Genomic DNA, 15,022 nt, shown 5'->3' on the forward strand with positions numbered 1-15,022 from the left:
ATCAGAGTGAGATGAATGGTTGTTGTACATTTTTGATCTCTGATCTTGGGGGAACAGAATACAAAATACTGTAGCAAACATGTGGGCTTGCCTGCTTCAGTGATTCTGTTGGTCATCACAGTTTTGCTGCAGAACAAATGCCATCCTCTGAGAGCAGGTTGGGTGTTAAAATCTACAGAATGGGCAGATCTCTTCACAGGCAAATCTCTCAACAGTTCCCACTGAGAAAGCAAATTTGAATGTCTGCTTTTTGCTTTCCTGGGATGCACCAACAGCAGGTATTTAACTGTAACATAGCCATGGCTTGCTAGCTCGCTTTTTAAAGTGGTGTGTACATGGAAAGGGTGCATGCAGATGGCATGCAGTGGTACCTCAGGTTAAGTACTTAATTCGTTCTGGAGGTCTGTACTTAACCCGAAACTGTACTTAACCTGAAGCACCACTTTAGCTAATGGGGCCTCCTGCTGCTGCCGCCCCTCCAGAGCACAATTTCTGTTCTCATCCTGAAGCAAAGTACTTAATCTGAAGCATTATTTCTGGGTTAGCAGAGTCTGTTAACCTGAAGCGTATGTAACCTGAAGCGTATGTAGCCTGAGGTACCACTGTACTTCATCTGGAAAGATTGGTAGGTGGAGCTGGGAAACAACTGATGTTTGTAATTAGGGGTGGGTGAATCTGCCAATCTCAGTTTATCTCCATTTCTCATTATTCTAATCTTAAATGCTCCACATTTCCACATCAGTTTGCATTTTTTTTTATTCTTCATGATAATGAATCATTAATGAACTGAGGACGTTGTTAAACAAATTCATAGGCCGCCTCACCTCACATCATAGAGGCAATGAAGCAGCGTACATGATAAAAACAGAGATAAAGAAGAGAAAGAGAAGCTCTAAGAACAATAAAATGAATTCAACACACTCTAGAACAAGAGATCACCTTACACCCTATATGCCCACTCGACTTCCTTCTCTCTGTGGAACTCGCACTGTTACAAGTGCCACACGTTCTGCATTGCTAAGAGCTTGTTCTTTTATTGTGGAACTCTCAGCCTCTAAACAACAGGCAAACACCTTCATTGCTCTCTTTTTGGAGTCTGCTAAAGTTTTGCCAAGCCTCTCTAGACATGCAGAATGTTGACATGTGTTTTAATCTGCTTTTTAGCTTATCATTGATTAAGATTTTTAAAAAACGTTTTAAAAAAGTTGTTGTTTGTAACTGGTTTCTTTTTAAAACTGATGGTTTCATTGTTTTATTCTGTTTCTCAAACTGCTTTGAGGTTTTATTATAACCAAGCAATTTATAAATCTCTAAAAAAAACCTGTCCAGGAAAGCTCAAAGGAAGGTGAAATGATTTAATCAAAGATCAAATTAATTTCCCATAAATGATTAGGTAATACCTCAGAGAAAGCCTTCCTAAACAACAAAAGTCTTCAATGGGCATATGAACATGCTAGGCAATAGGTTAGCCTTGTCCATTGATTTCATTGTGTCTACTCTGAGCTCTGAGTAGACCTAACACAGAATACCACCCTAAGTGAAAATTACAAAACGTATAATTGAGATAAAATCAGTTAAAATTAACCATTAGTCTGAAAATTTACTTAAAATGCCTGAAATGATGATGGTGGTGGTCTTCACCAAGTCTTTATAGCTCAACAGGGAGGGGGCCTGTTTGATCTCAGCCAGGAACGTGTCCAGAGGAGGGCAACCAAAATGGTCAAGGGACTGGAAACGATGCCTTATGAGGAACGGCTAAGGGAGCTGGGCATGTTTAGCCTGGAGAAGAGGAGGTTAAGGGGTGATATGATAGCCATGTTCAAATATATAAAAGGATGTCACATAGAGGAGGGAGAAAGGTTGTTTTCTGCTGCTCCGGAGAAGCGGACACGGAGCAATGGATCCAAACTACAAGAAAGAAGATTCCACCTAAATATTAGGAAGAACTTCCTGACAGTAAGAGCTGTTCGACAGTGGAATTTGCTGCCAAGGAGTGTGGTGGAGTCTCCTACTTTGGAGGTCTTTAAGCAGAGGCTTGACAACCATATGTCAGGAGTGCTCTGATGGTGTTTCCTGCTTGGCAGGGGGTTGGACTCGATGGCCCTTGTGGTCTCTTCCAACTCTATGATTCTATGATTCTAGGAAGGAGTATCATAGAATCAGGCCTACAATACTGAATGCACAGCTCCTGGTGGATATAAGCTGTGCATCCAAGCCAGGGGGCCCTCCAGTGACAAAGATTGATCCAAGAACAGGATGGGTCCAAGATATTTTGGCACTTGAGATAAACCACAGTATGGCACCTACCCCTGGCCTGGGGTGAGGCAAGATTTACACCAGGAACAAGTGGGGAATAGCAATCTACATCAGGAACAAGGGTGGGAGGAGACCAGCAGTGCCTTTTGTTTGCAAAGAGGCCACTTTAGAGCCAGCAATGGGACCATCAGAAGCCAACATAGTAGCAGCAGAGGACAGTGCATTCCTTGGAGGCTGGATCTGCTGCCCTCGTGGATCCTGCTACCCAACGTGCCCCACTCACCTTGCCGCATGGGTGGGCCAGCCCTATTCTTTTAGAGGGAACACTGCAAATGTAGTGGTAGGGAACTTCAGGCCCAGGAGAAGAATGCAGCCCTCCTGGCCTCTCTGTGTAGCTCTTGGAACTGTCCCTAAGCACATCCCTCTCCCCAGGCCACCCCCCTCCCATGCCAACTTGGTGTTCGGAGTGGGTTTTTTAAATGCTTTTTATTAGTTTTCTTACATTTCACAAATCGTTCCACTTCTTACTAACAAATAACAGACATACTTTTTTTTTTTTTAGAAATAGGAAAAGAATAAAAAAGGAAGAACATACATATGTCCATAAATCCATAAGTTCTTAAAAGAAAACCAATGCCACCATATTCTTAATTTTCAGTTTCTTAGCTTTCCCAATAGACTTCCATCTTCCTCAACGTGGGTCTGTTTTATCTTTTTGTTAATCTGCTTCTTTTGTCATTTCCCCATTTCCTCTGCTATCTATATGCTATACTTATAATCTGTCTTGTAATTTGCGAAATTTAATCAAAGCATGTCCAGGTTTTGAATTGGGGACAATGTTTTTTTTTTTTAAAAAAAATATTCTTTGTAAGTTTCCCACTCCTTTTTGAACTTTTGGTTTGGCTGTCTCCTAATTTACTCTGTCATTTTTGATAGTTCTAGATATTCCAATAATTTATCCTGCCATTCCTCTTTTGTTGGTACTGATTCTCCTTTCCATTTTTTTGACAATCAGTATTCTCACTGCTGTTGTAGCATATAGAAATAGTCTCCTTTTTTCATTTGGAATATCTGAATCTAAAATGCCCAAGAGGAAGGCTTCTGGTTTCTTTATAAAAAATTGCTTAAACTTTTTTTTCCAATTCCTTATAAATAATATCCCAGAAAGTCTTATTTTTTTGCAGCCCCACCACATTTGAAACAATGTCCCTTCTGCCTGTTTACACCTACAGCAAGTATTAGATCTTGTTTTATACATTTTGGCCAGTTTGCTGGGAGTTATATACCACCTATAGAACATCTTCAAGAAATTTTCCTTTAGTGTATAACAGGCCATAAATTTCCATTCTTTATTCCATAATTTTTCCCATGCTGACAATTGGATATTCTTACCAAAATCTTTTGCCCACTTAATCATTACTTCTTTCACCTCTTCATCTTTAACCTCCCACTCTAAAAGAAGCTTGTACATTCTAGATATTACTCTTATTTTGTATTAATTATTTATCTAATTTGGATTCTTCTGTTGCAAAACTTTTTTCCTATCTGTCTTAAAAACCTCATTTAATTGGTAATATTGTAGCCAGTCTGTTAGGTTATGTCTGATTTCTTCGATTTTTTTTTACTTTCAGTTGATTATCTTCTTCTTCTAATAGGTCTTTGTACATGGCCCAGTTTGTTTCCATATTTTTTCTTTTCACTGCAATGGCAGAGGGGATAGCCACCAGGTTTTTTTTGTTTTCTTTTGTTCCAATAAATCTTTATACTTCTCATATATCTTATATAGTGGCTTCCTTATATGATTCAGGAAGCCTCTATGAATTTTAACTTTTTCACATCCCAGGTAGGCACGCCACCCAAAGCGATTATTTAAACCTTCCAAATCTAGTAAATCTGAGTTCTGCAATGTCACCCATTCTTCTAGCCAACATAAGCAAGCCGATTCATAATAAAGGTTCAGGTCTGGCAGTGCAAATCCCCCTCTGTCCTTACTGGCTATTAATAATTTGTGTTTAATTCTAGGTTTTGCATTGCCAGATAAACCTCAATAAGTCTTTCTGCCATGTCTTGAAGCATCCCATCCCCCCTATTACCGGGATCATGTGAAACATGAACATCATCTTTGGGGGCACATTCATTTTTACTGTGGATACTCTCCCCCAAAGAAACAGGTTCAGCCTGTTCCATATTTCTAAATCCTTTTTCATTTCCTTCCATATCTTTGTATCATTATCACTGAATAAATTACTGTTTTTAATTGTGAGCCAGATTCCCAAGTATTTGACCTTGTTAACTATTGTCAGACCCGAAATTATTTGCAATTCTTCTTTCTCTTGTGCTTCCATATTTTTTGCCAACAGTTTGGTTTTATTTATACTTATTTTAAATCCCGCCACCTTCCCAAATTCATAAATTTTTGGTAAACTTTCTGCTGAGTTTTCGGTAGTTATTATAAGATCATCCATGAAGGCCTTTATTTTGTAAGATTTGCTACCCAGTACTATTCCTTTTATTTCTGGGTCTTTCTTATTGTGGTTGCAAGTGATTCTACCTCCATAATAAACAATAGAGGTGACAGTGGGCAACTTTGCCTAGTTCCTTTCATTATTTTAAAGCCTTCTGTTATTTCATTATTTATAATCAATTTCACTCTCTGATTTTGACATAGTGTCTCTATGCCAGTACAGTAGTACCATGGGTTACAGACGCTTCAGGTTACAGATGCTTCAGGTTACAGACTCCGCTAACCCAGAAATAGTACCTCGGGTTAAGAACTTTGCTTCAGAATGAGAACAGAAATCGCGCTGCGTTGGCGCGGCGGCCCCATTACCTAAAGTGGAACCTTAGGTTAAGGACAGTTTCAGGTTAAGAACGGACCTCTGGAACAAATTAAGTTCTTAACCCGAGGTACAACTGTACTGAAAGTCTTCCCCAAACCTGTAATTTCTATGGTTTTTTCAAATAGCTCTAGGATATATTATCGAAAGCTTTTTCGGCATCCACAAACATCAAAATCGTTTTTTGTCTGTCTTTAGATCTTCTCCAGAGTGTTTTTTATTTAGCTGGAATGTGTCCTCAAACTACAGTAGTTCTTCTTGGGTGGATGATAGAGGTGGCCATATAGTAGAAAGTAGTCCAGTGTACAAAGTTAAAAGGTGTCTTAATTGCTCCACTCACTTTTGCCCCTGGCTCTGCCCACCATTTGGTTCCACAACCTTGGATGAATGCTTGTACTTTGGATCTTTGGAAAGGCTATGCAAATGTTAAATCCTACTATTGATATTGTGTTGCATTGTGCCATTGTGTGTGAAGAAAACCTTGTGGGCAAATGCAGACAACCAGACTGAAAGAGTCTTTGGGCGAATGAAGCTGAATAGAGTTAGGGCAGAGAAGTAGGGAAAATGGCATTGTGAAGAACAGTGCTGAATGTGCAAGAATACAAATAAGTTTGCCACAAGTGTAGAAAATTGGTGGTGCTTTTCAATGTGGAAATGAACACAGAATGAGGTAGAGTTTTTTCAGCACAGCTCTCTGTGGAGCCCATTCAGGATGGCTACAATACATTTGCTGAAGTAGCTTTGCTGCAAATTGGTATTCATCTTCCTATGTCAATTTGCACAAACCAAAGCAACTGGTAAATTAGAATGCAGGCTGTCTCTAAAACTTTCAGTTACCCACCAAGAGGTAATTTTGCCTGACTGAAGCAATTTTTGGAAATAAGAAACTGAATCTGAGAGTGTAAAGGGCCTTTACTGTAGCTCAGTCAATTGGGGTATTGGCCTGTTTAAGTTTTGAAAACACCCTAGGCTACAAAACCAAACCCTAAGAGAATCTTTGTTCATTGAGAGTCTACAACCAAGGGAAGTGATGAGTCTGGAAGTGATTTAGAACACAGATGTTGAAATTAACAAACACTTTTAAAAAGTTCATATTTAGTTAGCCAAATATATAACAAAGCTAATATTTAGTTTGGCTCTTTACATGTAGTTGGACTACCCCTGTGATATCAGAGACTGGTCTACAGAGAAAGCTCCAGCCTTGAGAGGGCACTGGGAAAAGAGCCCCTCTGGGGCACTCCTTGGAAATAGTCTGTTCCACTGCCGAGCCTCTTACTGACAGAAAATTCTTCCTAATGTTTAGTGGGAATCTCCCCCCCCCCATTTGAATCCATTTGTTCAGGTCCTACTCTCTTGAGCAGCTCCATCTTGCTCCATCTTCCATGTGACAGCAGACCTTAAGATATTTGAAGACAGCTGTCGTATCAAGTCTTCTCTTGCCCAGGCTAAACATATCCAACTCCTTCAGCTGTTCCTTGTAAGGCTTGATTCTCAGACCCAAATGCAATAAAGATAAATAAAATGAAGCGGCAGCTTGATCCAAGTGTTCAGCATGCTATGTATCTTGGCTTTTACTGCACGAAGGAATCAACTCAGGTTGCAGAACTGAATATCTAAATCTTTATTCCTCATAAAAGTAGGCCAAGGATAGAGGACAGCTCAGGTGGCAGGCAAGGCTGGGCAAGCTAAAACGTTGATCCAACAAGCTGCATTCCCCCCTGTGCCTAGCAAATGGGATTGTGTTTTGGACTGGGCAAGCAAGTGGAAACCCTTCTGGGAAGCCTGAACCTGACCTGTCTGCTTTGTCTATGGGCAAGCTCTCCCCCTGTTTCACCTGGACCCAATGGTGTCTCCTCAGGGCCCTAGATATATTCTTTTCTATAAGCCAGGTAGGAGTTTGTTTCAGCAGTGGGCCCTGCTATGGCATTGGGGCCATGGCACTATCCAAGTATTCCAGATGCTGGCACAGGCTTTGGATTCCCACCCTTTCCATTCCCTAGTTGTCTTCCTGTTTAATCCTCAGTGGCTTCATAGTGGTTAGTTCTTTCTTACATTTGCTCCCCTCCAAGCATTCTTGTCATTTGGCTCCTTTGATCTCTTCCATGCTTCTTCATCTGGTGTGTGTGTGTGAGTGTGTGTGTGTGTGTGTGTGTGTGTTCTCTAGCTATGTTCGCTTCTTGAAAGAGAGGTTCCAATGGGATCACTGGGGGTGGGTAGGGAAGAAGGAAGCATGCTCGAATGAAAGGCAGCGATCGAATGTGAATTTTACCGAGTTAGCAGAAGCCCTTTTGGTTAATTACTGCTCCCTTCTCCCTTGGGGACTGGCATTATTTTTCCCGTGAAGGAGTTCAGAGCAGCATCCCAGTGAGAGCTAGCTGTGAAGGAGCGGTCTCTTGTTATGCAGTCTGGCAGGAGTAATGGCATTAGCTCCTGGTAATAATCTGCAAAATGTTTTCCAAAAAAAGAGAGAAGTGCTTACTCTCATTTCATTTAAAGGTAGGGCGGATGAGGCTAATGGCAGATCAGCCAATTCCTGTTCCTTGTCATTTATTGCATGCATTTTCGTTTGGGAAGGGCTTAGTGGTAGAGCATTTGCTTTGTAGGCAGAGGTGCCTAATTCAGCCCCCAGGTTTTCCAGGCAGGGCTGGGAATTTCCCCAATCTGAAATCCAGGAGTATTGCTGCAGATCAGTATAGCCAATACTGAGATAGATGGTCCAAAGAGCTGATTTGGTTTAAGGCAACTTCCTGCTTTGCACTATTCTTTTTCTGCAGGGGGAGTGAAGGTTACTGGCAGAGCATTTTCTTTGCATGCAGAAGATTTCCAGCATCTCTGGGCTGGGGGCTGGGAATGTCCCCTTTCTGAAACCCCAGAGATCAACTTCCAGTCAGTGTAGGCAATATTGATTTCAATACACCAGTGGTAGGACTTGGTAAAAGGCAGCTCCCTATGTTTCTAGATCCATTCTGCACTTTTAAAAAAGCACCAAAATTGCATTTAAGTTGTGTGCTCTTTACCATAAAGTATGGATAGATTGGGACACGGGTGGCGCTGTGGGTTAAACCACAGAGCCTAGGACTTGCCGATCAGAAGGTCAGCAGTTCGAATCCCCATGACGGGGTGAGCTCCCATTGCTCGGTCCCTGCTCCTGCCAACCTAGCAGTTTGAAAGCACGTCAGAGTGCAAGTAGATAAATAGGTACCGCTCTGGCGGGAAGGTAAACGGCGTTTCTGTGTGCTGCTCTGGTTCGCCACAAGCGGCTTAGTCATGCTAGCCACATGACCCGGAAGCTGTACGCTGGCTCCCTCAGCCAATAAAGCAAGATGAGTGCCGCAACCCCAGAGTCGGTCACGACTGGACCTAATGGTCAGGGGTCCCTTTACCTTTTTATGGATAGATTGTCCTCTCATTGTTGTTTCTATCAGTTTCTCATTTTTCCAATCAGTGGCTGAGCACTTGCTTTGCATGCAGGAGACCCTGGCTTCCATCTCTAACACCCCCAGAAAGAACAGGAACTGCCCCCAGTCTGAAACCCTGGAGTGTTGCTACCAGTCAGTGTGGACAATAGAGAGCTCCTGTTTCCAATGAGCTAATGCACACAGGATCTGAGCATGAAGAACAGAGTGTCTCTCATGGATTGTGAACTTTTAAGGGAATATTTACTGAGACATTCCACAGGTGACTTAGGAGGCACTGGTATGAACACTGGCCAATATTATTCAGGGCTGACTTCATCATTTTCTGGTGTACTGAGTAGCTCCCCACTTCAAGCTGAAAGGAAGCCAATATTCTGTTCCAGGTGATGGCTCTAATGGAGTGTTCTGGTCAAGACAGGGTGTAGCATTCAGGATGGACAGCTCCATGTTGAGACACTTTAGAACGGTGCTTCAGCAACAGATAACCCCAGGATGAGCAACCGAGCATTAAATAAGACTGCAGCTCTGCCCCCCAGGGGGAGAAGGGGCACTGCCTGATTCAGCAGCCATAGGCTCCCACCATATAGGGGAAAACAATTGTTCCATTGGAGCTTCTCAATTGAAGTCCTTGGAAAATGGCAATGAGACCTCTTCAGACTAGAGAGGTGTTGACAGAATGGCCCCCTCCTGGATTAGGGCTGCTAAGGCAATGAGGACCATAATGACCATATTTCCTCATGCTGTCTGATTCTTCCACCAAGTTCACAGCCTTGTAGCCTGAAGATGGAAAGTTGGACTTTGTAGCTGTGACATCTGGCTGCGAACATGTTTCTAGGAACATAAGAATCTGGCTTATACTGAGTCAGACCCATTGGCTCCTCTTGCTCAGCATTGTCTGCATTGTCCATATTGATTGGCAGCTGTTCTCCAGAAAGTATACCCTCCCAGCCCTACCTGAAGACACCTGGGACCTTCTGCATGCAAGGCACATTCTCTACCATCAGCTATGGTCCCTCAAACATAGTAAGATGCTTCATACTGTATCAAACCATTGGTCTATCCAGCTCAATATTGCTCACATTTAATAGCAACAGTTTCCCAGGTTTTCAGACAAGTCTTTCTCCTGGCCCCTGAGACTTTCTGCATGCCAAGCAGATGCTCTCCCACTGAACTATGGCCCTTCCCCATTCGGCTCTTGCGTCTCTGTAGTTGTGTCTGTTAAATCCAAACTTTGAGAGCTGATCAGCCTCCTTCACTGGCTCCTAAGTTTGGGTCCCTGGCAGAGAACAGCACAACTTCATCTCAAAAGCCACCAGAGACCAATTCTGTCATTGGTGAGAATATCTGATGATTAACTTTTCCAGTGAAGTGTTTGCTTCTGCCAGGCAACCGATGTTTTATAAATGAGCAATTAAAAGCAGGGAGGAAAGTGAGCAAGTGAGCTGGCGTGAGAATCTCAGAATGAGATGTCTGTCAGAGTGTGATCGTTACTGGTTCAAATGACTTTCAGTGGCTTGGGCTCGTGTTTTGGCAGCTCACGCTTTCCTATTCATTCTCTCCAGGTTCCTCCCCACCCCCGCTAAATATAATTGCTTCCATTTATGGTGTACATTTGATCCCAGTGGAAAACTAAACACTGAGCATCTCGGCTGGGGATGGGTGTCACGCGGCAAGGGGCTTGGCTGCTCACACCTACCTCTTCTATTCAAGTTCAAAAGTAGGGGTTAGGAACTTCAGGCCTGTGGGCCAAATGTGCCCCTCAGAATTTCCCCCAGACACACAGATTCCCAGCTTTACCAGCCCTGCTTCACATCATCCTTGTGTGTTTTTGCCTGGTGTGATGTGTCCTTGAACTCTGATAAAGTTTCTGCCTTGCCTGGATGGTGGGTAGAGTGGGGTGTGTATGTGTAGAAATCTTATAGTGCAAAGATAACATTTACATTTATTGACCTGCCCATTTTTACTTCTGGCCCTGCACACAATTGGCCCCTCCTTTTTTCCTAGGAGCACCACTGGAAGACTTCATGGGTGCCACAGTGTCCTTGGGCATTGGGTTGGTGACCCTGGTCTATATTTACCAGGAATTATCCCTATTTTCTGGCACCTACCTGCTGGGTACATCACAGTTTCCAGAAAAAGTTCTGGAATTTTCATTCTGTGGAGTTCTTTTGGCCTCTACAAGTCAGATATTTGAGAAACACACACACACACTGAAACATGCATGAACATGGGGAGGAATATTGGCATCTTATTATACTGCTGCTGAAATACTTACACTGGTTTCTAATTAGCTACTGATGTTGGTGAGCAAGGTGTTGATGCTGGTGAGCAAAGCCCTATATAGCTTGGGACCAGGACACCTAAGGTAAGGTTACCAGATTTTTTTCAATGAACCTGGGGACGCTTTTCAACTTCAATGGATTTTGTATGGGGACTGATTTGTAAATATGGGGACTGTCCCTGGGAAACGGGGACATCTGGTAACCTTAACCTAAGAGATTGCTCACCACTTACCAAACCAACCAATCACTGCATTCTTCTGGAGAGGGCAGATATCATCCTATCAATAGGTCCATTCTGCATAATGCTGGAATCAGGCCTTTAGTGGTGGGCAACCAGTTTTCCTACCCCTGAAGTCCTGAAGTAGAGTCTTCAGTAGTGCAGAACAATTATTAGTTGGGGACTGAGTCTTTGGCCTCAACAAATTGATACCAGGCTGCCTCTGAAATGATGAATGAGCAAAGGTTCCAAAACTGGGGACTGGCTTAAGGTGTTTATATATATAAGGAATATTGCATTAGTTTTCCTGATTACAGTATAATGCTAGTGCTTTTGTCCTGTTTTCTAACCCTCCTTTCACACTGCAGTGTCTGTTGCCTTATGGAATTCTGGCTTTTTGACTGAAATAGTGGAATTCAATTTCATTCACATTGGGGGGGGGGGATTTGTGATGCAACAACCAATGCCATTGGAAAATGTTGCTGTTCCCTCACTTTTCTGTTCCCCCATGATTCCCCCATGAAAACAGCAGGAAAGAACTGTATGCCATCCTACCCCCCAAATTTTTCATAGAATCATAGCCTGACCAGTAAGGGTATTTATGCAAAAACTCCTAGGTTAGAACAGAAAGCCACTGCTAGTCAGTTTAGGCAACACCTGCTCTCAAGAGTTTGATTGGTTCAGACTTCTCCCAAACCCTTGTTTCCCCACCTACGCATGAGCTGAATTAAAATTTGAGCCAGCTCTTTCTGTCGGAAAGTATTTCCTGATGTTTAGTTGGAATCTCCTTTCTTGTAATTGAAGCCATTGGTTTGAGTCCTACCCTCCAGAGCAGGAGAAAACACACATGCTCCATCTTCCATGTGAAAGCTCTTGAGACACTGGAAGACGGCTATCACATCTCCTCTCAGGCCCCTTGTTTCCAGGCTAAACATACCCGGCTCCTTCAACCACTCCTCATAAAGCTTGGATTCCAGCCTTATTTTGTCACTTTACTCCCATAATCTTTTGGGGTTTATGGGGTTGCCAGTGGATTTTTTTTCCTGGAAACGATTAACGTGGAAATGAGTGCTGAACTTCCATTATATTCCCCTAGAGTTCTGAAGGTGGCTTTTGCATTGTGTGGAAGCAGAAATTAACAGTTATAGAAACACCAGGAAGACAGAATAAACTGCTTTGTGCAGGCAGCTTTAGTGAGCCAGTCAGCTCCAGTGGTTTAGGGCTTTTATTCAGAGCCCTGAAAACTCTCATCTTAACACAATTTCTTTCATTCTCTCTCCTTCTCCCATTAGGATTCTGGCTACTGCTGGGGCTCAGTTTGACTTGCGGACGTTGAGAGCTGTCCGAGTACTGAGGCCGCTGAAACTTGTATCAGGAATCCCAAGTGAGTACAATATGACTTCCATGTCCCACTTTTGCCTCTGGCCCCCCACCAGGGTGTGTTCCACTCAAGGTTGCTCAGAAGCAGCTGCAGCCCTTGAGCCAAAAAAGGGTTTCTCAGCCCTGACTTTTGCCAAGAGCTAGGGAATCTTTAGTCCTCCAGATTCTGCTGAACTACAACTCCCATCATCCCAAGCCATCAGCTTTGCTTGCTGGGGCTTATGTCTGGCCCTCCAGACATTGCTGAACTGTAACTTCCATCAATATGATACCAAATAATTATGGGAGCAGTAGCTTGTTGGGGGTGCTGAGAGTTGTTGGAGACCCCTATCCTCCACACAGACCTACAGTTCCCACAGTAGTTTAACAGTTGATCCCTCTTCACAGAGAACTCTGGGAATTGTAGATCTATGAGCAGAATGGGTGTGTGTGTTCCTAACTATTAGCACCCTTAATAACTTACACCTCCCAGCATGCTTTGGGGGAGCCATGATTGTTTAAAGTGGTATCACAGTGCTTTAAATGTATGATGGCTTAAGTCGAGTTGAAAAGAGTTTGCTCAGTGCTAAATTGTTCCTATGGATTTCAAGCCTGTGCCTGGAGTTTTTATAGCCTGAGCGTCTCATCAATGTTTCCTGGCACGCGAATGGGGTCCTTGCAGCCAAGGAGCTCCTATCCGCTGGCTGTGAAGGCAGCTTTGTTTCATTCTGCAATGTCTGCATAAAATTATCTGACTCTACCGTCTCCTTGGCTTCATCTCTTATCTCCTGTGCTTTAATTTAAAGTGTCTTTTTTGTTTGGTGAAGGGCATGGGAGTTGAGTGACAGCTCCGCAGGTTTGTGTCTCCCCTTTGTGTGTCTAGGGGTGGTTCTGTACAAGGGATAGGCAATCAAAAGGAACCAATGAAATGGGGAGGAGGAAACATAACTTATTGCAGATATCAGGGACCTCAGTCCTGGAACCCAATATGGCCTCCAGACCCGTCTCTCTCTGGCCCTCAGAACTCCCCTGGGCCATACCCTCTTTCCTAAAGCCAGAACCCTCACCACCCTTGCTTTGCTTCCTCCTTTATTTTATTTCTTTGGCTTGACTGAGACGTACCCTTGGGCTCTATTAATGACTCCATCTTGAATGTGTGGAATTTATCTTTGCTCCACCTACTTTTGCCTTTGACCCCACCCACCACTGTCATGTGACAACCCTCCCCCCAGAAGGCTGCCTAAAAGGGAATGTGGCCTTTGGGCTGAAAAAGGGGCCTCTGACATGGACCCATGTCCCCTCCCCTCTTAAATTACTGATCATCATATAATTGTTGATTAGTGGGGAAATGGGGATTGTGGTCTGCAGAACTAGTTGCATGGTCAGAGGATGGGAAGGGAGCCTTGATTTCTTTTGTCCCCGTGGCAGCTTTATGCTTCACATCAGATGTATTTGCCTTGAGCCGTTCCCTGGCTCCTGGTCTGTTTTGAAGCCTTGCTCTGTTTTTACGGAGGAGGGTGTCACTCAGTACTAGAGAAGATGCTTTTCCATTGAGGATAAGGCTGTTCTACCTTCACTGATGGAGGCAGGATGCCTTTGAATACCAGTTGTTGGAAATCACCAGTGGACAGAGTTCTATTTTGCTCAGGTCCTTTTTGTGGGCTTCCCAGTGGGGCATGTGGTTGGCTACTGTGAGAAGAGGATGCTGGAATAGTTGGGCCTTTGGCCTGATCCAGCAAGGGTATTTATGCAAAAGGTCCTAGGTTTGAACTGACCCCTGCCTGAATCCACAAAAAGCCACTGCCTGTCACTTTAGGTAACACCTGCTCTCAGGGGTGTGATGGGTCCAGCCCAAACCCTTGTCTCCCCACCTATGCATGAGCTGAATTAAAATCTGAGCCAGAGATTCAGTGGGTCCTGTTGTAATGCGATGTTCTTTGAATTAAAACCACAGCAACTTAATGATGCTTAAGTCTGAGCCCCTGTATTATTTCCTAGCTGCAAATCAGGGGTGCTTATGGAATTTGATTCTGTGAATTCTGAATCAGATGTATCTGGACTTGTGTATGGATTATAGTACACACACCATTATATAGTGCATACAACCCTCAGAACTTGCACTTCTCTCTATTATGTGGTACAGTTTTCAGCTGAAAAAAGTATACCAGGTTGTGTTTAAACTGCATATTTTAGGATAAAATGCATTAAAAAATTCGTACATTTGTAATAAGATACTGTGCATCTTTAAATGCTAGAGGAGTGCAACAGATCTATATGATATCTGAGGCATCTGGTTGAAACAAGACACCTCAGGTGTTTCATTATTATTTTTTACCTGCCCAACTCAGATTGGAATGTTAACAAAGCCTCCTGAGTTGGTGTGACAGTCCCTCTGAAGCCCCATGTCACTCTGTCAACTTGTTCACCAAATAAAATTTCTGTAGACATTTTTGTTGTTGCTGCGGTTAAAAGCAAAACCAAGTTCCTGTAGTGGAAATGTTCTGGTGCAGCTCAAGTAGGGAGTTAAGGGTAATTTGTTTTGATGGACACATATAGCTTTTAATCAAGAGGGAAATATTTTACCAGGGATCTCCAATCATAGCACTTCAGCAGCAGATGAAAGTAGTTTCACTTGCTGGCTCATAGCTCTTTTCC

General features: G+C 43.1%; 1 protein-coding gene across 9 annotated transcripts in view; it reads left to right on the forward strand.

The window, feature by feature from the left end:
• CACNA1B (calcium voltage-gated channel subunit alpha1 B) overlaps positions 1–15,022 on the forward strand; it is a 341,428-nt gene that overhangs the window by 103,707 nt on the left and 222,699 nt on the right. For all 9 annotated transcript variants that reach the window (XM_082208748.1, XM_082208756.1, XM_082208749.1 and 6 more), the window contains exon 4: positions 12,301–12,392. In XM_082208748.1, coding sequence (XP_082064874.1) covers positions 12,301–12,392 — 92 coding nt within the window. The remainder of the gene's footprint in view (positions 1–12,300; positions 12,393–15,022) is intronic.

This window comes from Podarcis vaucheri (assembly GCF_965113315.1).
Source record: "Podarcis vaucheri genome assembly, chromosome: Z".
Taxonomy (NCBI): domain Eukaryota; kingdom Metazoa; phylum Chordata; class Lepidosauria; order Squamata; family Lacertidae; genus Podarcis; species Podarcis vaucheri.